The sequence below is a fragment of the Diuraphis noxia genome, unplaced genomic scaffold (assembly GCF_037042655.1).
Source record: "Diuraphis noxia isolate RWA-SAM2 unplaced genomic scaffold, SU_Dnox_SAM2 contig0002, whole genome shotgun sequence".
Lineage (NCBI taxonomy): Eukaryota > Metazoa > Arthropoda > Insecta > Hemiptera > Aphididae > Diuraphis > Diuraphis noxia.
Window position 1 is genome coordinate 78,213,424 of NW_028301712.1, and position 26,258 is coordinate 78,239,681.

Here is a 26,258-nt window from a genome sequence, read left to right on the forward strand (position 1 = left end):
GACTCTATTTAAACACGATGATACGATATAGTTGTTATTTGTTGTCATTGAATACAATTGTGATTAAAAACAATGAGATTTGATGATAATTTCCGTCAGCCGACGTTACGAAATTCGGCGACATTCCTGAACAATTATAATATATTATATTCATAAGATAAGTTACCGAATCGTAACGGCGAACGATGCATCACGTACACTTGATTTTTCAACTTTCGTCGTCTGTCACACTACCGTGTCTACCATAGTCTTCGCAGCATCCTCTATAGTTATCGAACGGAGTCATTTAATCTATCATACAATTTATACGTAGTCAAAATGGTCCGACCAATCGTATTGCGCCGTGCCTTGGCCTTTGGACTTTGCGGAATTTACGGATCGTTCGCGAGCGCCGTCGTTGCCAAATCCACAAACGGTTCGTCGCCGGCGAATCTGAGGAACAGTGTCGACGGCTTGGAAACCAGCCAGACGCGAGTCAACCAAGTGGACGGTTACCGGGTTACGGGTTCGGGTTCGGACAACCACGTATCAGGAAAAGGCAAGTAGTGTCGGGCGTTTTAATCGTCGACGGTCGTATTTATCAACTGCAGTTTATTACTTTATTATTTATAATAGGTAATTATTATACAATAGTATGCATGCACTCGGTATTACAGTGCACCGTGGCTGTAGAGAAAAAACCAGTTTCGAGATTTTCGATTGGTTGATAGAAAGTGCCGCCAATAACACCTATTATTATAATACTAATATACTGTTATCGAAAGATGATGAATAATTTTATAATAAACTTAATAATATTGTTATTTAATAGAAAGGGTTTTAGAAAAAATACATTTTTAACAGAGTTTATTAATTTTAATCTAGTGTTGTAAGTACCTCCTAATTAGTGTGGAATTTCGCAATGAACTGTGACAATAAATATGTATGTGTAAAATATTAGAAATCACAAAGCACGTTTAACCGGTTTAATCACCATAAATTCAGCAACGATTCGATTAAAATACCCCTTAAGTGTCTGCGTGTGTACCGAACATGTTTGCGCATACTTGTATTTGTACATACTTGTCTATGTATATAATATACATAAAATAGTAAACGATGACGGGTATATGTATAGTCAATAACATTGGTATAAATAACCTAACCTATGGACCCGATTGTACCATAATAATAATAAAAAACTAGCAGACACTCCCTCGGGGCGGTTGTGATCATTGCGGTGGCGCGGTCATATAAATACAAGTGACGAGACTTCCTAAAAAAAATTTATTTTAATGACCATGTCTGCTGGTCTATTAATCTCATTTTACCTATACAATAAACTATGAAGCATATAATACAAGGTGATTCACCAACCACGCTCATCCAATTTTTTCCTTTAATAACTCATTTATTTAAATTCTAAGTTTTGGAATACCTACCATTTTTCAGATGTTTAGGTTTTATATGCCATTTATTGTCCTCTTATGTCGATAGAAACTTTCTTCTTCTCTTTCTTTTAAGCCAATTACTTTTTACAAAATGTTCAATGTTCATATATTGGCACATAAATTCAAATTCGAAAGAGTAGTTTCTGAATTATTAAACTTTTAATGCCTAATATAAGGATAATAGTCTATGATAATACGTTTAACGATATGAAAGGTATATAATGTGATGATTTGAAAATTATAATAATTAATATTAATACATTAGAATTTTATGTCAGTAAAATTGTCTCGGCAATAAGTGTAGATGCTAGTCTGAATATTACAATATTTTTATGTAAAACAACTATTAACCGTTATTATGTTCCATACTTATTTTATAAATAGGTAGAGGTCAGTTTGGATTTAATTTAGATTTTAGATCCATAACGATATGTAAAAAATCTAGTGATTAATAATTTAGTACTTACATTAAAAGGTTGATTTTCGTCAAAAAATAAGTTTGTCACAAGATCTTAAATGGCATGAAAATAATCCAAGTATTTGAAAATATGGTAAATTATATTTCAACGCTTTAAAAATAAGACTTTAAATAAATGTATAAAAGAAGCAGGCATGCGTATTCATTATTCAACCAGTAAACAATCTGTGTGTTATAACAAATTTAAGGCATGTAAATTTGGAAGAGAGTTCATAGACTCTCGAAAACGTTTAAACGCGTTCGGATTTTGCATATAAAGCCTTTTTTTTTACCAGTTCTGCTCAAAACTAACTCATGCTTATCATACACCTTGTACAAACATTGAGATGCCATGTTTTTATACAGATTACGGTGGTGGTTCGGTTGGCGGTTATCGTCCGGTGGAAAACACTTATGGTCCGCCCAGAGAATACTACTACGACGAACGACCCGAGTACTTCAGCCCTTACGATCAGGCCAGTCACAACCTGCAGAGCAACGGACCACCGCCAGAAGTGATTTATCATCAGCGTCCCAACCCTCACCTACAACATCATCATCACGGTGGTGGAGAGGTCCATAACTCGGGAGAGTTGAACGTACAGCCATTGTTGTGGCCTTTGGCCGGAATCGCGCTGCTCGGAGTGTTATCAGCCCTCGTCAAAGCCCCTTTGCTGTTGCAGTTGGGCCACATAGGTCGCCGCCGGAGAGACGTTGACGATGACAACGGAGGAATTTCCGCAGAAATGATTAAATCGCTTTTAGAAAAGGTAAACATACCCTAGGGATGCATACATACTCAGACCTAACGCCATAGTTGCACATTGAATTATTTGTTATGTGTACTGTACTCGCATTATCGGTACTCGGTAGTGACATTTGTGGAACGCAAAGTAATTCAAAAAGTAGGGAAAATTCCATTCACAACCACATGTGAATATTATCATTGAGTATAATAATATATTGTACAATATTATTATGATATATCGACCATATCGTGTTTACGACTGCAGAAAATAAATGTATAAGTACCGAGTTATATTACTATTGATTATGGCCACGAAGGCTAAGTTATGGGTTTATTTCACGTCACTCGGAAATTCTTGCAATACCAAGCCACTTCCTGCATAAATAGCTATATATATATATATATAATATATATATATTTAGGTAGTATATATTATATACAGCTGTTGCGGAGACTCGTCATCCGAATCAGCAGTATAATATAGCCATATCGTCGTGTCAGTCTCGACTGTAAACACACCCACACAATTATAGCCTTCTGACATTTTGATCGTGTATTAGGAGAAAATGGTCTTCTTAAATCGCCGGAAACGACTGCCGAGCGGCGAACAGTATAAGTTCTTCTTTACTACAACAATGTTGACATGCCATTCCATTCAGGGGCGCCGAGACCTATATTGATGTAGGGCGACTGCCCTACATATTGAAATGGGTGGGTGGGTGGGTGCCGAGTGGGCAGTAGCTGATGCCTGATAGATGTTAACTGTAAGAAAGATTTAAAATTATTATACGTAATACACTATAATATAATACCTATAATAGTTGGGTAACTAATACAATAGTATAAGAATAGTTTGGAATATTACAGGTATAACGATAGTATAGCTATTTTAACAGCTTATATGTAATGATGTACAATATTCGTAACTTGTATACCTAGCATTGGGCCGTTGAATTGAATTATTATTTTGTACTGCGTAAACTGTTGAACGTCATATTATACAGATTGTAGTTAGTGAATACTGGGTATTTTTCATAAAATATCGAATAATTTGCAATAGGAAATACGTCAACACATGTAATGATGGTTGGTACAATAATAAAATTGTAACAAAAATCTAAAATTATTGCGGATTATCGTAATCACATGGAATACCCGTAAAGTGGTAGTATGCCAGATGGCCAGTATAATATCAAAATATTTTTAGATTTTATGGTTTTATTATAAAAGAATAAAAGTATAATATATTATTATATATAATTATTATTTTATCTTAATACGATGAAAACATCATTAATTTTCACATAATTCTTCATTCAGTCCGTCAGTCGTGTGCTGTGTTACCATTTATTTATTTAACTCTTGTGTAAACTGTGCATCATTTAATTATTATAGTGTTGATTCTACATTAATACATTATTCGTAATTATTTAGTTTTATAATTATTACGCGTTATTAATTAAAAATTTATTATGTCGGAATCTGAAAAATTGATGTGTGTATGCGGTAAAAAACGAGAAAACATGAATAATACAAATTGGAGAAGACACCTGGACAATTGTAGGCAACGTAAAACGAAAATTCAAGAGACTTGTTTGGAAACTTGGAAAGTCTATATGTCTTGTTATGGTGTTCAAAAAAAAGAGCAGCAACATTTAGAGAAGCTCAAAAAAAACACTTAGATTTAAAATACACCCAACAGCATGCTAGGTATTTAGGTATGGTGGGTGGGTGGGTGGGTTGTCAATTATGATTTGCCCTACATATATTTTTATATTTCGGCGCCCCTGATTCCATTTTTCAAACAAGAATACAATCACAAGTATTCATATAATACTAGAGCTAATGGTTTTACGAACATTTCTCATACATTGATTTAAAAAGAAAGTGATCATAACCTAATCTAGTAATACCATAAATTCAGCTTTTTAACACCACCGATTTATTATTTAGATTATTTATATTATAATTTATGATTAACGTAGCATTCGTAGTCGATGCTCAGAAAACAATTAATTTAATAACATAACAATTTTCGAATATATTCTTAAACAATTGTTTTATCATGAAAAAATGCATTATAGTAAATTAAGTTATAATTGTTTGTAAATAAATTCATACATGTTTTATAAAAATTCTTAAATTTGGTAAAACGAAACTGATTTTGATATTACTTGGTGAGACAGGCAATATTTTTGTAAATTAAATATATTAATATACGAAATGTGATTTCTAATATAAGAAATATACTTTATACTTTTACGTAAAAAAAAAAAAAAAAACAAATCGCTGTAAAATTAATAACTATTGACTATGGAATAGAAATTGTATCGGTTGACTTCGATATTAAAATAATATTATACTACACTGAGAAGGTTCTACAATCGTGAATTCGTTGGTACGTGAAAATTAAACCAGCCATTGAACGAATTACATTTTATAAATAATATATACCAATATATATTACATATGTATATATTTTTTATCGTCACCAGTCACGCACTCGCACGACAGACGATAACTAATAATTTCAGTGGCGTCTATATTTATAATTTTTAATGTATTCGTCGGATTACGACGTACCTATGTAAAACATCATCAAAAATGATTTTCCCATTGGACGTCATAAACATTAACAAATTAATATTATACTTACAGTCACCTAAATAGCAACGTCATGAATACGATAGCCAGACACATAAAATAGTATAATAATTGTTGACCTTTATACGAACAAATTTTGTTTATCGGTCAATTATACAATATTATTATCCAGCCGTTATTGAAGTCTCAGAAACTTAGACTCTTATTGGTCATATTATTCATATTCTATGTGCGAATGCGAGTGGGTGTGTGAGAGTGTGCACACGTGTGCGTAAACAAATTGAAATACCTAAATTTATAATGGTATAGTAATAATACAATATGGTTACGCTTGACAATATGTTAGTATCATATACATTTTTATTATAATTTGCAGTATAAAAAAATAAAATTATTGATTTTAAATCGTTGCGTGTAATCAAGTAATCAAATTAGGTATATAGTCCAAATCTCATAAAAATTTAAGTGATTTTAGTGTTTCCAAACATTCACACTATAACTATAGTCGTATGTATTTAATACATCAAGCTATATCTAGGAAAGTAGGAACTAACTATTTTATAGTGGAATATCTATGAGCCGTGTCCACATCGCCTATTACATTTAATAATACTAATTATAATGAGCCATTTAATTTTTACACATCGTGTTTAGGTAGGTATAGGTATTTGTACACGCGTGACCTATATATAATATACAAGGTGATTGGTTACCTATTAATTTCACGGTCAATGTGTTTTTTTAGATACTGAGCGGTGTGATGAATGTATTGATTTTACAATGCAGCGTGTATTTTTGTGGACTTATGCAGTATACACTATTTATAGTAGAAAAAATTATTAGATTTTAAACTTCAATATTTTATCTAGTAGGAAAGTGACTATAATAGTTGGAACTTAAGAAAGTTCAAACCAGTGGCGGCGCCAGGGGTGGGCCCGTGCCCACCTTAAAAAGTCTCGGGCCCCCCCTGTGGCCCACCCCAAAAATTAAATTTAATCATACTAGAATACTAAAAAATATCTCACGAATAAATCAAAATATGAAAATGTTAAGTCTTAATAGTTGGCGTGAACCACATTTTGAATGGGTTGAAAACTATGCACTATGCTTTCAAACCTCGTAAATAACGTGTATTTTCCAGCGGCTGAATACGAAAATAATAAGTTATACTTACTAGTTTTTATTAAATATTAATCAATGTTATTAATAATTTTGTTGAAAATTCCACGAACAACGGGATTAGATTATTAACCAACTATGATGAAGAAAATAGAAAGGGAAAGCATTATATTTTTATATACTTTTGATGAATATACTTTTACATGAATATATATTTTGTTAGGAAATAAATACTATTAATACATGTTTATAAATCATTGTTTTAGTAAGTTATCACGATGAAGTGTAAAAAAAATTGAAAAATTGAAAGTTGACCCTCCCCCCCCCCTCTGGGCAATTGCCTGTCATCACTATTATTCATATAATTATATCAAGTCAACAATTTGGCACTTCCCAAAAAATTTGGGCCCCAGCCTGGCCCACCTGGTATTAAAATTCTGGCGCCGCCACTGGTTCAAACTTAAAAACTCCCTACACTATTCTTAATAATTTAGAAAAAACAATTTAAAACGAATACATGTTGATACCCAACACTTTCACCATATGTTAATATTAGCATTTTTTGCATAGAGTAAAATGTTGACTTTTTGAGCTGTTTATAAAAATTTTATATTAACGATTTTTCTTTTTAGTTAGGATTGATTTTATTATTATGAATGCAATATTTTTTGCTTGGTAAAAATCTAGGTAATTGAACAAAAGTTATCTCATAAATTTTCATACTGATGAAATAAAAAATATATAATCAATTTTTTTCACACAGATATTAGATATTTTAAGTTCAAATATTTGGAAGAAGTTAGATGTTTAAACAAAGAGAATTACGATTTTAGTTATTTTGTTGTAATTCAAAAATGTTGTTCTTGAGGATTTGAAACTTTCATGATTACTATTATTACACTTTATAAAAATATTTAAATTTATTTTATTCTAATATCCATATATTTTTAAAGTAATTAAATATTAATAAATGTTTTTGACAAACATTAATTCACCTCACCGTACTACCTCTACTAATGACAAAATAAATTACTATAATAGCAGTATAAGTATATCGACCTTTTTTCCGGGGACTTTTTTTCCGGCATTCCGTGAAATATACTTATTAATGAATAGTCTGACGACAGTTTTCAGTTTTTCACTTAGAATCGTTTTTTGTATGCAATGATTTATCATTGAATTTAAATTTAATATATACTACATTACTGCAGAGAAATACTCAATGACGCGGTACACTTGCCTCCTAGTATACAGCTGTGTAGTTAATTACTTCCTCCGACCTTTTTATGTCTGATTTTAGATTTTTAAAAATATTGTTTTTTTTCAGTCTTTAATACATGATTTCCTGTGACAACCTTCGCATTTTTAATTTGTATTATGCATCAAACAGTACTTAAACTATAATTATATTATATAATAATAATTATAAATATAATAATATTAGATAATTATCAACCCCACAGCCAGAGCCTGATTTACCAAATATATGGCCAAAGACAAAATAAAAAATTGGGCCATATACACATGTATAATACATTTTTTAGTCGGTGTTAGTCACCGATGGGCCTCTTGGACACGCGGGCACAGGAAAAATGTCTGTTTTGCCTTTGCGTAAATATGGCCCTGCTCACAGTTTCTTGTTTATAATGTTCACAAATTTACTATACATTTATTCTGTAAAGAACAGTAAATGGAATATTATTTTAAAAAAATGTTAAACATTTTTTTGTTCTAATCGAAATGTTAAACGTTAAAATTATTGCATATGATAAGTACTATATTATTTATAGCTACATTAACCCAATACTCGTCATTTTCGTATACCAATCACTAGATTCAATTTTAAAGTCTTGTTTAAAATTTAAATTAAAAGTGTCTATTTTAATTAATAAGCTAATATAATTTATGTAACTAAAAATCAAGTAAGAAATAGTAAAGATTTAATAATATTTACACTGGCTTTAGTTTCAGATTGATAAATTCAAGATTTAAAAAAAATATTAATGCTTTTTTAAACATTTTTAATGTAAATTGAGATAAAAATTATTTTATTAAATACTTTATTAATTAATGATTATATTTTTTATTTTGAAATTCCTGATTAGATAACCATTAGGCATTAATGTTTACAAAATGATACGTATAGTGTATTCTCATAGTGTTAAGGCTATTGTAGAGTTACCATTCAGTATTGGAAACATTTAATTTTTAAATTTTATATTAGGTATTTAATACTAAAAACATTTAATTACAATTTTTAGTGATCTTAGTACGGATTTATACAAATCTACAATGTTTAAATTTTTTGTTTTTGATAAGTATAAGAAAACTTGAATGCTTGATACAATAAAATGAATTAGAGATAATACATAATATGTATAAATAATATTATTATTTATTCAAATATTATTATAATAATAATTTATATAAATTTAATATTAATTAGAAAAGTCTAAATTCATAGGTTTAATCAAATAATATAAACACGTAAAAAAAAAAAATAACTTATAGGTGCTCATAAAATTTAACCTTCAACTTCCAAGTACCTGTGAATTTTTTTAAATTTGATTTAACTGGTTTTTTACCTTGTTACAACTTTAAAAACAATATAATATATTTTATTTTATTTAGCTATCTGAACTCTGAAGCAGTATTTTAAATAAGACAACTCTTCATCAAACTATACACAATAAAATATTCTTAAATTAACTGAAAAGTGTTTCTCTTTCGCGAAACCATATAATAAGGGTCCGTCAGAAAAAACGCGTGTTTTTAAAACTTATTAATACTTCAAGAGGGGAAATCCAATCAGTGTGAGAGACGGCTCGATGTAAAGCTGATGAAGTGATAACGTGCAGTTTTAGTTGTCATCACGGTGTGGAGTGTGCAACAAAGACTGTTCGCAGTACGGCAATTACTTCGAAAATGGTAAATCTATCGTTCAAATACAGCGAGATTTTCGAACTAACTTTGATATTCTGCCTCATGGAACAATTCCTGACTGTAATACCATTTTGTGATGAGTCACAGCGTTCAACACAACAGGTACGGTGTTGATGAAAAGAACTAACGGACGAAATTGGGCTATTAGAACACCCGAAAACGTGGACAGATTAAGGTTGGATACATTGCGGAGCCCCAACCGTTCTTTCCGTTTGCGCGCCGTTGCTCTTAAGACCAACAAATCAACTGTACGTCGGATTTAAAAAATTAATTTAGCGTTTCATGCCTATAATTTGCCATCAATTATTGCCACCAACAGCGTATTAATTTTGCTCAGCTCATGATTGAAATTATTGACAATAACGACAACATGGTTTTGTTTAAGAGTGACGAGGCTCATTTCCACTTAATGGTTATGTCAATAAGCAAAATTGACTATATTGGTCCACAGTAAATTCACAACAGTTGCATGAGAAACGTCTGCATATTTCAAAAGTCACAGTTTGGTGTGCAATAGGCGCAACGTAAATTATTGGCCCTTATTTTTTCGAGGACAATGGACAAACGACCACTGTAAATTCAGAACGTTGCATCGAAATGCTGACCCAAATTTTTTTCCTGAGCTTCAACGACAACGTTTCAGTATTAGAAAAGTGTAGTTTCAACAAGACGGGGTAACATCACACACAGCTCGTGCCTCAATGGAGGTTCTTTGCCAAAAATTCCCTGGACGTCTCATTTCATGCTTCAAAGTTTCGTGGCCCCCTCGCTCCCTTGACTTGTCGTTGTGTGATGTTTTTTGTGGGGTTCCTTAAAATCAAAAGTCCATCAATACAAGCCACAAACCTTAGATAAATTTAAGGACGAGATCACACGAGTTGCGGGTGAAGTTCCGGGACAGATGATGACCGACGCGATGGACTCGTTTCGGAAGCGCCTGCAGCACTCCTGCATTGCGGCTCAAGGGCGCCATAATATGACTGACATTATTTTCAAAACCTAAATTTTGTTATAGATAAAAAAACTGCATATTTTTCTACATTTTTTGATGTAATAAAAATTATTTTATAGAAATTACTTTTAGCGTAGTATTATTTCGAAAAACATGCGTTTATTCTGTCGGACCCTGCATGTATTAAAATCACCCTGTATAATATATGAGTGGGTATGTAGGAACGAGATACGACATTGAGAATTCATGTGTTAACAATTCCGTTATGAAAAATATTACTATTCCGCCTCGCGGGACACAGCGTACATATGCAACGTTTATTAGACCGGCGTGTAGATGACCTATTTTTTTCTATTTGTAGTTCCGAAAAAAAAAAGATTTATGGCATTATTACTATCCGGTAGATCTCATACGATCTGCGCACGATTCAATGATCTTGTCGGAGCCTAGAGGAGTGTCTATTTGGATTTTATCTATCCAAGTATCCAACTGATTGGTTCGCAGTATTTTCGATTTAATTAACCATAATATATACGTAGGTAATAACTAATAAGTTCCATACATTATAAATAGCAGTCTTTGAATCCACCAGTGTCTATTATAAAAAATCTATACAGGTTTTTGAATAATTCTTTCCATGTGCAGTGGTCAACTGTATACGTGGCACAATCATTTTAATATAATATTATAAAATATTGCATTCTAATATACCTGGAAATCAGAATCAGTAAATTCTACAAGGAGTAACAAATTTAAATAATTTCTGATTAAAGACAGGTAAAAATACTCGACAATATACAAATATACAATACGAATTTGCACTTGCAAGTTATATTATATAAAACACATTAACATTGCACAAAACCTTTTCTTAAGTCCGTTTTCATGTTTATGTGACGACTCACAGTTTTCATCTCACCTTTGCTATATTCAACGAGATCACATTGTTTCACTGAAGACGTTCGACATCGATCGTTTCCTCCTGGATCTGAATGTTAAGATTGGATCCATGAATATTAATATGTAAATAATATTAATAAAAATCATGATGTACATTATTTATTGTTAGTATCGATCAAAAACATAATATTATCTAATAGCATCTACATGTGTTTCGAGAAAATAGAATGCACTCGCATCCAGTCATTTAACATAGAAATATTATAAGTTATAATTTATAACGTATTAAATTCATTATCAAGAAAGTTGTAGAATGCAGGCGTGACTTCTTTAGTGAATCACGCATTCATACACGTTTTACGTCATCAATAATGGTTCTATCACTTCTATTCATTGTTTTGCATTGGTTCAGTAAGACTCCGTTAGATCATGAACTTTTTTTTTATCATCACTCACATTATACAAGCATGTTATCGCACGACGTGGGTAAGGCTATTGCGGATGATTCAAAGTGAAAATTGCGTTTTTACCAAAGATGACTAGGAACTATAATAAGTATATATTTTTTACAATATTTTACAAACCATGATTTAAAGCGAGGTGACGAATTATTGACGCATTTCTAAATATATAATATAACATATACTGATTATACTGACACATTTTAAGATGGCCACGATGAAAATCAATTTCCATGCTTTTAAATTTTTTCATCACCCAAAATATTCAATAAAATTCAACCCCATAAATAATTCTACAGAGTACTTTAAAACTATAATAGTTTAAGTTGTGATATCATAAAATTCATAGGCATACATTTTTCCGTAAAAGAGTAGGGTCGATCGATGTCCATAACACCATTGTTTGCTTGAGTATCTCGAGCTGTAACAGACTTACTGTTTAATGAATTAGATAATCCCAAATTCCCATGTAGTATAGAATAATCAACATGTCGATGAAATTGTCTGATCACTATACATACATTTGCAAAAATAAATTTAATTACGTTGGACAATGGAAGTTAATATTCCCAGTGGGCCGTCTTTTCTAGAAGACACGCTTGACATTTGTAAAGTTGTAAATACATTTCGTGTATACCAACCAATGCATACGTTATCTTTGAATCAACATTCAGTGTATACTTCAGTTATTCATTATAATTTGGATATAAATGATCGATTGATAAAATAGGTGTATCTTAGAAGATCGGCGAGAGTTATTCTTTGATATTTTAAATCTTTTAAGGTACCTACCCTACTTTCTGTCAGAAAAATTGCACTTCTATAAAAAATTTCAAGCGTGATTTGTTGTACATTTTTGGACCAACCTTACAATTTTTTTTTTAATATTTGGCAGCACAAAAGGGTCGAAAGCTCTACCGATGAAACTAATGTCCAACAAATTGTGAGATTAATCCAACAAGGTCCAACAAGTTTGTTAGATGTGTTTCATGAGTGTCTGTCATAATTGTGCTGCTAACTTTAACGGGGTCAAATTAAATACATCCTTTACAGCGGAAAATGACCTATTGATCTGATAAATGATGAGATATTCTCGTATTTTGAAAAAAAAAGGCATTAATCATTCATCAAATTAATTTTTATGCAATATAAGAAATCGAATTATCAAAATTAGAATACTGTCAAGCATTTCCAAAGTAAATTTAATAATTACGAGATAATTTTTGCGAGATATATAATACATATTACTTATATCAATATTCGGTTACGGCATTAAATTAATTTGTTTTTTACGCATAGTTCAACGACAAGAAACAACGAGGGATGGATCAACAAACGTGCCTGGTGTGCAACATTGTTGCGAATATTTACCATCGAAAGTCCACTTGCATCGAGAAATCCATCTGTGAAGTAATGTCTCGGGATGGACCAGGTGGGTCAGAAACGGACAAACGATTGTTGACCGCGTAAGTTCCAAATGTTTATTTTACGTGTATGGTAATTTATGGCTCCATAGTGGGGGGTTTATTAAATTGTATTTTACAGTTTTTTCGTATTATTACAATATGTATCTACACGTCCACCTTTAGATTAGATAATTGAAAATTTTAAGGTGATATACGTTATGAGTGTTGCTGTGCTCTGCTATATCTATACTGGCTTTACTGGCATTGTGCAGGGTGTGTACTTTATCATTTTGTATTTTAGTAGTTCACTGGACGGTGGACACTTATAACGTTATAACTATACTGAATGTTTTAAATTTAAATTTAAGATTAATCATTGAATACAAGATTATTATTATTCTGAGTGGTGACGAGCGGAGTGGAAAATTTATAATTTATTAATAATATTACTATAGGTAGTTAATAATTTATTTGTTTATGAATATTACGGGTCATATCATGTTGACATAGTTTCTCCATAAACATTATATACTATATAATAGTTATTTTAGTGTCTTGGTGTGACGCTGTGTCTGGTTTCAGTCACAAATGTTTCCAATTACCAGATCTGTTTAGCTCTATCAACCACCCGGGTTCTTATAGTGATAAATCTTTGCCACTCATACACGTATTCCAAACAATCCGTTCCTGTCCTACAATAGCTCAAGATCAATAAAAAAAAAAATTATTATTTTAATATTTTCTGTCTATATAAATACGAAGCAACAGGTATGTGTTTAAACAATCCACAGAAGTATTTATCACACCCGTAGTTTTGAAGTTTGTTAGATAGGTAATCAATAATCATATATCCAAGAATAAACACCTCAAAACCTTATTTTTAAATGTTGTATTTTAAAGAAGGACTTCCGCTGGGATTGGTTAGGGTTAGGTTACTGACGAAAAACTATCATTTTTATTTATTTACATATTGTTGCCATTGGTTATAGAAAATTAATAGTTATTATATTGGATACACACATACATTGGATTTAGAACAGAATTTTATATTTAGATAAAACTACTCAAATAACTGTGAACATTTTAGATGTGTAAAAAATCTGTGTTATTTACAATTAACAGAGTTGAGGAATGAGCAAATCCGCGGGAATTAATTTTGTTACACACAACGCCGTGCAAGATCATATAATATAATTATATTATTATTTATTGTTATTAACTTTTATAGGTCAATATCAACATATCTTAGAATGGTGTGAAAAAAGTACGTAGCATTAAGTGACTATAAATTAGTCAAAATATTTTTAAAAAAAATGTATACATATAATAATAAAAATAAAAATTGAATAACTTAAGTTTTTATGATTATGAATGAATGCAAAATAACAAAATAAACGTTGAAATAAATTGTTATTTAAGGTTAAGAATTTTGAATGTAGGTACCTACTTACAAATGTTATCAATGTACAAATAATTCAAAATACTTTTTTAAAAAATTGTGACTATAATATATATATTTCTTAACTTCTATATAAACACTGGGCAACATATTGAGGAATCTTGTATTAGATTTTAAACTTTTTGAATTATAAAAAAATGTTTATTTAAATAAATAAAAATTAAGTTGAACATTTAAAATGTACATAAACAGCTCAAAGACTGAAAAAATCTTTTGAAAATTAAATTATGTCCAATTGTCAAGTTACTATAAATATTTTTTGAAAATTTCTAGTATCTATAGATATTTATTTCTAAATTACTACAAAATAACAGAACTGATTTTGTTGAAAACTTGTTATGTTAATAAGTAGTTCGTTAATATTCTCGTTTTTCCATAATTTTTTTAAAAATTGTTTTTTTAAGAACTGAATGTTGTTTATTTTCTGATGTAGATAGCAACTAATTTAGTACTTCATTATAAATACTAGATCTACTCAATTGATTTTGAGGATTCCAGGATAAACAACTTATTACAATATACAAATAGTTGAACATGGTCATTGTTTTTTTCATAGGTTATAACATTTTTACTACTACCTACGTTAAGTATATCAGATACTGAAAAAACACAAACCACACACAACAATTATTGTAAAACAAACATAATATATTTTATGAACGCTCGGAATCTAATAACTAATAAGTACTAACTATTAAGCCACGGCATTTACGTGTACACGGAATAGTCTGGATAGACAGTTGATGTTCAGAAAATATTTAGAACATTTTTGTTTTGTTGTACAAGAGATATTACAGTATTATCACAGAATATATTAAATATATTAAATTATCTCATTTATTCTGTGGAATTATCTTATCAATAAGTTTCATAACCATGTATGTCAGGAACACTTTATTGTAAAAAAAAAAAAGAAAAAAAGATATAATAATTGTTGAAACATAAAATAAAAGTTGTTCAATAAGGTATATTAAATTAATTTCATTTGGATAAATATAAACTAGTTATAAATTATTCTAATATACTTGTCTTATTCTATCTTTAGCCAACATGATAGACAACGGAATTGGGAATTTGACTAAATTTGCGACTACTAGTTACTTGTAAGTTGTAGTGCACTTGTACTAAACTTAAAAAGAATAAAATGTCGCACTCCTTGCAATCCATGTATTCTGGCAGGGAAGTAAGAATAGACAACGGAATTTTTAATTCAAACAAGTCAGTTTTTAATTTTCAAGCATGTTCCGAAGAATACAACGCCAAGATGATGCATTTATTATACGTATTTCTACCTAAAGTATTACCAAAAAGATTTCCACCTCCGTACCAATTCTTGTACTTTTTCATAAGCGTGCGCACGAAGTAATTAAGTAATTTGTGTGGGCAGTTATGTAGTAGACTTTTTTTTTAAAGGAATTATATTTTGTAATTTTTAGGATTACAAGACTATGGGATTATAGATACTAGGTGTTAACTTATTGTTGATACGTAAAATATTTGTTATCTACGTAATTCAATTTGAAACAATTATACCAGTTATAAATTTAAATAATATAACAATTTTTTATATCCTTGGCATTCCGTATAGACTATAATGTGAATAAGAGTGTAATTAAACTAGTGACTATTATTTATTATGTAAATATGGTATTATAGTAGTGGTAGAAATAATGTTACCTCCACTGAATAGTTGTTGGGACAGAATTTAAGAGTACACATTTGAATGCTTATTTATTATTTAAAACTATCCTGGCATTAGTGTCTGTGCAAGGTTATAGCCCACGGACCTATTAAGAACTATCGGTGTTCAAAACATTATTTTTCTTAAAAATGATTTTCGACTCGTATCGGTGTAATATAACATTACACATTGTTCCAAAAGGTTTCGAGTATACAGCCAGAGCGCGTTGATATAACGAATGTATCACTATATTTTCTATGCGACTAGCAGTGGAGTGTTCAACCCCGTAGTTTATGTTTTAGTCCGATCCTGTCTTAAAAAAAATCTATCAATATTCTTACAAGTTCTATTCCTTATCGATTTGTGTTACTAGGTATATAATATTTTAAACACTAATACGGTCGAACGATGTTAACTCGGAATCATCGATATATCGTACTTTTCCCCCGGTCTTTAGACCTAATTTTGTATGTTTGGTTTTTTGCATAACTCAAACTTTTTTTCGGTCTTTTCAACTTCGAGTTAAAAAAGTTCAACTGTACTTAATAGTGGAGCAATGTCTATTACGGTGTATCGTGTTTTAATTTTTCTTTTGGAAAAAGAAAAAAAACTGAAAAAGAACGACTACTTTTTTCAATCTATTTGCATAGGTATCTCGATTGGAAATTTACCATTGCATTTTGAATTCAGGAAATCGTAAGAATGCGCTCGGGGTAGTCGTTATAGGCAGTATAGGTAGTTGACTACTATTTTTTTGTAATTTTTTTTGTTCTAAGGAGTACAAGATTACACTCACGATAGTTATTAGGAACAGGTACTTAGGTGTTAACTGTACGAATTCAAAACAAAAATGACGTAATTCGATTTGAACAAAAACAAACCAGTTATAAATTATCACAATAAAGGTACCTATATTATTCCGTACGGATCATAGAAATGAGAGTGACTAAACTATAAAAACCAATAGTGACTGTTCACATGTAGACACAGGGGTGGGGTGGCCAAACCACTTCTAGCGTCTTAAAATTTTACTAACATAATATTATAGTAGGTAAGTATTATTCCTTATCCTGCTCTTCGGATTATTTTTTAATTATGTATAGTACTTGAGGCTCGTGACACTCTTATTGCTGGCTACTCCTGCTATACTGCTTTCTAATAAACATCATCATTTTATTTTACGTGATAGTGCAGCCTCAGTGAGTATATGTGATTGATAAACTGCACGTTTGATTGTATCTTCTTAATAGTGGTTAGTGGTTGAAAAATATTATCACTCCTAAATAGTTGCTGAAACAGAACTTAGGAAAATACCTAAACATTTTTTGCAGTGCTAAATTATTATTTTAGACTACCTTGCCGATAATGTCTAACCACGCTCATACACTTAATCGTTATACTTGTATATCTATTTAAACTTAAAAAAAAAAAAAAAAAACTAAAATAGACAATTGTATCGAAAAAACGAGTTGGTGCGAAAATCGATTCGGGCTCCTCATAATTCTTACCATTAATAGTCTTAAGAATTGTATAATTATAGGTGATCGCACCGTACACTGCTACGAGTTTTCATTATAAATGTTCAGTGATGTTATTGTGTCAACAGCATATATCTGGTGAATTTTATTTCCGTTATTGGTTTTTTTTTTTTTTTAACAGAACCATTACACAAGTCGTAGGAAACGATCAAATTCCTGAAGAGTTCAAGAAACGTTTGGAAACGGCTGAGAGGAACGGCCGGAGTGGATCTAACTGTGGAGAGTTGTATCAGTGCGAAGACGACGCACCGGAAGTGGTGCGCAAATAAATCAAAAACAACATCGTACATATATGCTTACATATTATAACACAGTATATTCATTTTCGAATTGTACATAATTTTTATGAAATATACATTGCACATTGAAAAATTCGTCAACACATCCAATAATTTTGACTAATAAAAACATAGTTATAATTATTTAAAAATATATATTATTTTTGTTGGTTTTGGTTTTCTTATTACTTATATATTATATATATATATAATATATACATAATATTATGTATGCCTAAAATATTTAAATTACAGCAATTAAACATTATATTATTTTACGTCTTAATTAATTTTACAATTTTGTCATACATACAATATATAGTGGCTACAATGTTTATGTTTAATAATAACACAATATTATAATTTTTTTTAATCATTTTAATAATTAATTTGTAACTTAAACGAAATCGTTAATTATTGCAGAATCAATTGCTATTGAGGTAGCTGGATTAATATTTATTGAAGAAAATAAAAGGTAAATAAAAATGAATCACATAAAAATTATGATTGTACTTATTTTTGTTGTGTATAATATAAATACCCCAAACATGATATTTTGACTATTCGGATTTTTTTTTCGCAGAAAAATAAAAAATAAAATGTTTATTTATATTATATATAGGTACTAAATAGTTACAATATAATATTCGTATTAAACATTATTTGGTAAGTAAAATCTATGTTTTGTTTGTGTGCGTACGCGTGTATAAAAAATTAACATAACAGTGAATCATTATGATGATTCACCAAAATAACTACTTATTACTTATAGCTATTAAACAATTTAGCTATAGCAGGTAAACCATAACCAATCCGGCAAAAAAAATATTCGTGGTAGAAAAACAGTAATTTTTTTACAAGTTTTAGGAAGTGGAAAGAAACATTGAAGAAAAGTATTGCTCTTACAAAATATGTATATATTTTATGGTCTATGGTAATGTATACAATAATAATGTTAAACACTTTGTCTGGCGTTTTGGTTTATATATATGTATATTCGTATATTGCAAAACAGGTACAATAATAATAATAATTATATTGTAATTATTAATGTTTAAAAATTAATAATTGGTACTGTGTAGCACAATAAAATAAAATCGTTATTTTATATATAATATTATGTTCTATTTTTTTCTTTTTAAGTATTCACCCTGATAAAAAATTGATACTATGTAAAGAAGTAAAGGTTGTTGTTGGAGTAATAATAATAATAGTAAACATGTGACATAATAAATAATAATATTTATCTGCTGCAGGTGATGAGAAACAGAACTAATATTAAATATCATATTGATGAAAATGGATGTCAATTGTCTAATGCCCATTTACTCTGTAAATTAAAACTATTGTAATAAATCGTTGAATATTTATATATATATAATATGTAAAAAATAAATAAAGAAAACCAAAAACTGAAACAATATTAATCTGAAAAAAAAACTATATAAGTTTTTGAGACTACAGATTTGTTGTAAACTGCTGTTAAACACCGTCTCTAAACATTATTGAGCAATAAGTTTAACTATTTTTTGAAAATTTCTAGTTATTTTGTACTGGATTTCGATTCTTATTTACTATTTCACACGTAAATCTCGCGGGCTTTGTCCAGGCCAAACGAAAAAAATGCCACTAAAATTCTTTATATAAATCGTGTGTGCGCTATGTCCTTATACATCATATACGAATACATACTTAAATTATACATATATATAATAAATATGTATATGTATATAATACTGTAATCATAATAAATCTTAATCATATCTACAGAACATAAGAATAATTGATCGCATTATATAATGCTAATAATCAAAATCACTATACAGACAAAAGTCAAAACTATATATTACATTATTCGAAAATCTTTTTATATACGCTTATTATAGAAAAAAAATATCTTTGTAAATTGGCACAATATCAACCCTTTTACACTGAACTTGTACTAAGTTTATGTAATCATAAATTGTTATCAATAATTATATAATGACGGTAATACAAGGTAAAAAAAAAATAATAATAATAAAATAAAACATAGGTCAATAAAATAAACTTTAAATATTAAAAAAAAAAACGTTGTGCTTTTTAAATGCCGTGAAAGTTACCATTGAACTAACAAGTGTCATCGTAACAAATAGATAATGGACAAACACAATATTCAATTTTTTTTTCTTTTCTGTTTTACATTTTCTTTCAAATAACTTAATAATATAGTATATTTACACGGGTATTTAATTGTACAAAATAAATAACATGTTAGTGGTATCGGAATGTACATTGATAAAATAAAAATAATATTTGCATATCGTATTATATATAATATATATAAAATGAAAAAAAAATACAATAAAAAAAACATAAAACCTGATCACATATGGCAGCGGTTATTGTGAGAAATGTACTATTACTTTGAGTTTATATTTAATATAGTATAATAATAATAATAATAATAATAATAATAGTAATAATTATTTCAACGGATCAACAATGCAAATATATAATTGATAATATAATATTTAAACAGAATGTGTGTTTTATTATTATTGTTTTTTTACAACTAAATAATGAATTATAATACCCAATGTTTCTGCAGTCAGTCTGTATATATTATATATTATTTGTTAGAGCCTATTATATATATTATATGTAGTGTGTAACAACAAATATCATCAACTGTAAAAAATAAAAGGAAAAAAAACGAACGAAAACTATTACATACGCAGTTATAACAGTAGAAAATGTGTGTGTAAATAGAGTAATATTATAATGCGATTCAAATAATAATAATATATATCATTTCAGGTTCCTAAGTAGTAAGTTAAGGCCCTTCGTTATTATAATATATAATACATATTATATTGTTTATGATAATAATATATAACCGATCACATATTTAATGATAATATAATAATAAAATATTTCAAAAGAGACACATTTTTGTGTGAATAGAATAATTAAATGATAGTCAGTTGTTGTTGGTTGTTCAAGTATATTCAACTTTTGTTATTATTATTATTTTTTTTATTTTTTTTGTTGATAGTTTTGCCTAAAAGAAGTATTTCATACCCATCCAACACTAATAATATTAAAAAAAACTTAAATTCAAAAAAACGAAGACTAGTATACCATCAATATTTAAATAAATAATAATAAACAAACATACATTCACACTATGTGTGTCGTTAGAGTTTGTATACACAGAGGGGAAAATCGTATATTATGTATTATATTTTACTCTCCGATTATGTACGTGTTGTTCCCCCGCACACGGGCAAGTAATAACTCATTACGAGTGCACATGAAATAATAATAATAATGTTTGTTGATTTTATAATGATATGTCCTTATAAGTATAATAATTACATAGATTCATTAAATTTAAAATTAAAATTAAAAAAAAATTATGTAGATCAATTATGTCAGTCAAATTGCAAGTACGCAAAAAGTAAATATATAAGATAACGACGTTTTTTTGTTGTTTTTTTCGTGTTTTACCAAGAATTATCATACCAATACAATTATTTTATACATCAAAGTGCCATTTTTTTGGCGGGAAAAACCCGTGTTTTTCTCCACGAGTCAGAAAAATTACTTATACGAAAAAAAAAATAGTTTGAAAATAAAACCGAAAAAGTTCAAACCACCCCCACGCTCAACGTGGCTATAATGCAGTTATTAAATAATGCTAACAGCTACCACTAAGACTACTGAGTACTACTCGGATGACACTCGACCCCAGGTGCACTGGAAACGAGCGGATAGACGAATGGAACGCGCGTATTCTCCGTGTGCATTTCCGGTCGTTTCCAGTGCAACGGCACGCGGTAGCTTCGACACAATAAAAACAGCAACAACAACATCAAAAACAACAACAACAACAACAACGGTGTTTGATAATAATGATAATGATATAATATTATAATATGTATGTATATATATATACGCTAAGCTATCGTAATATTATTTACACACATATATGTATGTATGTATATTATATATATATATATAAATATATATTTAATAATATTATATATACATAATATTGTATGCTGCTCGCTCGTCACGTCACGTACATCAGGTATTACACCTGTTGCAGCACAATACGACGACAACAGCATAGTATAAGCGATTGACCGGATTGATCAGAGATTATATTATTATAATAATATTATGTTATTCGCCTATATACCGTGTTTGCGGTAACTGTCGGCGACGGTGACGGTGACGGTGACGGGGCAGGCGACGGCGACGACGACGACGACGATGACGATGACGACTGGTAACCGTTACAGACGACCGGTGCTGATGACCGCGACCGTGGTTTCGACGGGAGTGGAGACTCGGACGGCGATGGCGTCGCTGCTACAGTGGCGGCAAAGGTTTTCATCAGACGTTTTAACGCCACCGCCGAGCCCCTGTGTTGCAGGCTCTTGTGCGTTGTCAGGCTGTTCTTGGTGCGGTACCGCCGTCGGCAGAACTCGCACACGTACAGAGTGTCGGACCGCTCGTGCTTGTCCTGGAAGTGTCTTTTCAGAGAGTAGTAGCAGCTGAACGTCCGGCGGCAGTGCGGACAGTCTTGTGGTTCGTTGATGCCGCCGTTGGCTGGCGGTGGTAGTATCTGATACCCTGTCGGAGACGAACAAAAAAAACAAAAAAATTTCGATCGTATAAAATATTATTTTACTTATAACATGATGATAACATTTTAATATAATCATTGTATTATGTAATATGTATTATACGAAAGTAATCGTCCGGGAGTGATGTATCATTACTATCATCATCAATGTTGTATACGAGAGACGCATTTATTATATTGTTATTATTATATAGTATCTAAAATGTAAATTTAAAATTAAAATTTTTGTTTCAGCGTTACTTAAAAAAAAAAAAGCAACGGAGTTACCCTATTTATATAAAACTAATTTATGTAAATATTCTTAAAGTTGAATTATTAATTCCCATCGAGTATTCAAATAGTTACCCAAGTCTTAAAGTTTAGGCGAGAAACGGTAGCGAGGAGCGTTATTATTAAAATATTAAAATATATTATAAATAATATATACTCATAATTAGTGAGCGGCTGTGTGATAAAAACACGTGGCATGACACCCTGTACATCAGTGCCGGTGATTTTGAGGGGGGGGGGGGTGACGAGTACGAACGCAATCCTCCTTCTCTTTTGGGACTTGGTCGGTTTCTTTTCTTTATGTAAATTGTAAATAGATGTAAAAATAAAAATGTATACCACTTATTATATGAACAGCTGTAAATGTTATAAAAGTTTTAAAATTTAACGGTAATAAAACATACATGTTTGGACAGTCTTAGGAAAGAAAATGGTAACAATTTTTTTGCATCAATTTTTATTGTATCTTTCAATTCATCTTCTGCAGTATATTTTATCTAAACCACTACTATTACGCAAAAGATAATCTATGGATCTATTTACGGATGTAATGTTTGCTGATTTTAAAGGTCTGAATAATTGCTTTTAAATTTCGAGTAAGATCGATTAATTATTATTATGTGGATTTATAGCAATTGTATTAGATTATTTAGTGAATAGAACACAAATCATTTCACATGGCATTTTACTAGATCACAAGTTGAAAAATTATAATATGCGCTATACATTTTGAATTAACTCTGTTAAACAGTTCTTCGAAAAATTTGAAAATTTAGAGCACCTACCTACCTAACCTACTATACCTAACTGTTCAGTTTATTATTTTGGAAATGTATTGAGTATATAATGAACAAATAAACAAAAAAGTCGTTCAGTGGTTCATCTTTAATAATTCATTAAATACTGTATTGATTGATGATTGATTTACCATACTATACTGATTCAAAATGTCATACATACAAAGCTATAAGGTGCAAATATGGTCGAAATAATTCAATTTCTTTGAAAATATGTAACAATTTATTGTTATTATAATTTCAGCGCTTAACGAAATGTTTTCAGATCGACATTTAATCGTCACATTTAACCATTTATTGTTCAATTAATTTAATTTTTATAATTTTTTTACGCACACGAACATAAATATAGCGGATGCATTAAATTAGTAACATTTTTTTTCTCTATAGATCGAGAGCAGTTGACTCCTGAATGAACACAATGTCGATTGAACAATAATTATTACACTGTAATGTTAACAATTGGTTCTCTACTAAAAATTTGCCATTCCTTAAGAGCGAAGGCTGCGCAATATCACATAATGGTGTTGTTTGTAGCCACATTGTGTTGTTCCAGCGATAATTTTCGCTGTCATAATAATATCGTTATTATTAATTATAATTTTTAACCCACAATTATTTAACAATTATAACATTAAACACGTGTTAGTTGATTAAAAACTCCACAGTAAAGACCATTGTACAAGTTGTACCGTTCTCGCAAGATGCATAAAATATATTACAATAAATAGTGTGTTTTTAAAATATTGCGCGTAGATACAATTACGACCTACTCTCGAAAAACTGTGTCAGGAATTACCTGAACCATGGTTATATTTATGCTCTCCGGGATCGGGTATATGGTTGACGTTTGAACAATCAGATTGCAGTGGGAAGAGAGGCGATGGTCCAAAAAATAGGTTCAAAACTGTTTAAAAATCGACCATCACGTGTCCCGCGATGAATTCGGTTATATAATGTTCGGTTTTGACCGAATGACCGATATAAAATATAATATTATATTATATATTATTGAGTACCTACCGAAAGGGATAATGGTGTGTGAAAACATTAACCTGTATAATAATTGTTTTGTATCGTATAAAAACTTGACAATTTAACGTCTATGTATGTATACTATTATACACGTTACCCTGTTGTGTGTTCTCTATTTCCATATAAAATGTACTCGTAAATAGGTTCTGACGATTTGTGTCAGAACTCGAAGCATTACGGTGAAACAAAAACAAACAAATAAACATTTTACTATAAGCTACCAATATATTATAATGCACAACACTATATAATGTAGATTTTATTGCTTTATGCATCGCCGACGGGACAGAATTCGGTCTTTTTACCGGCGCTGTCAACCGTGTGTAACGCCGGCGAAACGATTTGTTTATTGCCTACTATATACATGCGCGCGATCACATTTTTTGTGCTCGTGATAAAAAAAAAAAAATACTAAACGGCCGCCGATCTTAATCGTACGTTTCGCTCGAAATTGCCCTTCGTCGCACACGCCGTTCACCATCATTATATTATACACATATAATCATATTATATTATGTCACAAGTGTGTATTCGGAATAATTTTGAACGTTCAGATGAATTAATAACATGATTAGGGTTAGGATAATATTATATTTATGATTTTTAAATATGATTTTTTTTCCTTTTATACCTAGTAGTGCACTCTCTTGATAATTTATACTACAATCATATTGCATTGTATACCTAGTTTTTATACTAGTTTTAGTATTTTGTATTCTTATATAGCTATTTACCGAAACGTATATTTTGATTTGAATACTTTTATAAAATCTTTTTACTATATAATCTGTCTTTTTTTGTAAAACTGAATGCATTGTAGGTTATTTTTCTTAAATTATAGATTTTAAATTTTTTATTTAAAAATATATTTTTTTATCATTATTAGATTTATTGGGTGTATCAGGAGATTGTTCACGGTACACAGCGCGAGTCATGTATGGTTTCGCAAGCACACATCTGTAGGCAATACTCCTCTTAGGTGTATAGGTATTATATTGATGTTGTAATGGTATCACACAACTCATACGAACGCGAAAACGTATTCTAATGATAATCTATTAAAAACGTATGAAATATTTTGATTGAATGACGAATAATACAATTATTTTATGCATTTTATTTTACCAAATCTGATTGTTTTTAAGGACATACATATTTAAATGGATTTTATTTAGAACTTTTAAGGTTATATACTACTCTTCACATAAACATCGAGTTTGAGATTTACATTTCGGATTTCATTTAACGCACGTAATTATCATAAACAAATTTGTTTACACCTATAATAATTAATTATTAGGTTATGAAACCTTGCTTGGGAGCTATGAAAAAAATTAATTGATTATGATGATGTTTATTTAGTGAGGAGTCTATGTTCATTTTTTTTGTTCCATAATTTATAGTCATAGTTTTAGACTTATAGTATACTTATATGTAATTAGCGTTTAACCTATACACATATATGAAACATTTGAATATGATAAAAGATTTAGATTTTTCTCGTACTAAAGAAAAAGCGCGAGGATTGTGTTATGAAAAAATAT

General features: G+C 29.9%; 2 protein-coding genes across 2 annotated transcripts in view; one reads left to right on the forward strand and one right to left on the reverse strand.

Annotated features, from left to right (window-relative positions):
* Positions 1–232: 232 nt before the first annotated feature.
* LOC149058958 (uncharacterized) lies at positions 233–19,122 on the forward strand. Its single transcript, XM_089221760.1, has 4 exons — positions 233–538; positions 2,254–2,657; positions 12,914–13,080; positions 17,820–19,122. The coding sequence occupies exons 1-4, from the start codon at positions 319–321 to the stop codon at positions 17,965–17,967; spliced, it is 939 nt and encodes a 312-aa protein (XP_089077886.1). The 5' UTR covers positions 233–318; the 3' UTR covers positions 17,968–19,122.
* An 889-nt stretch (positions 19,123–20,011) lies between these two features.
* Positions 20,012–26,258, reverse strand: part of LOC107169308 (uncharacterized) — an 87,260-nt gene continuing 81,013 nt past the window's right edge. Inside the window, exon 8 of the mRNA XM_089221759.1 lies at positions 20,012–22,599. The gene's annotated coding sequence lies outside the window, so the exon portion shown is untranslated. The remainder of the gene's footprint in view (positions 22,600–26,258) is intronic.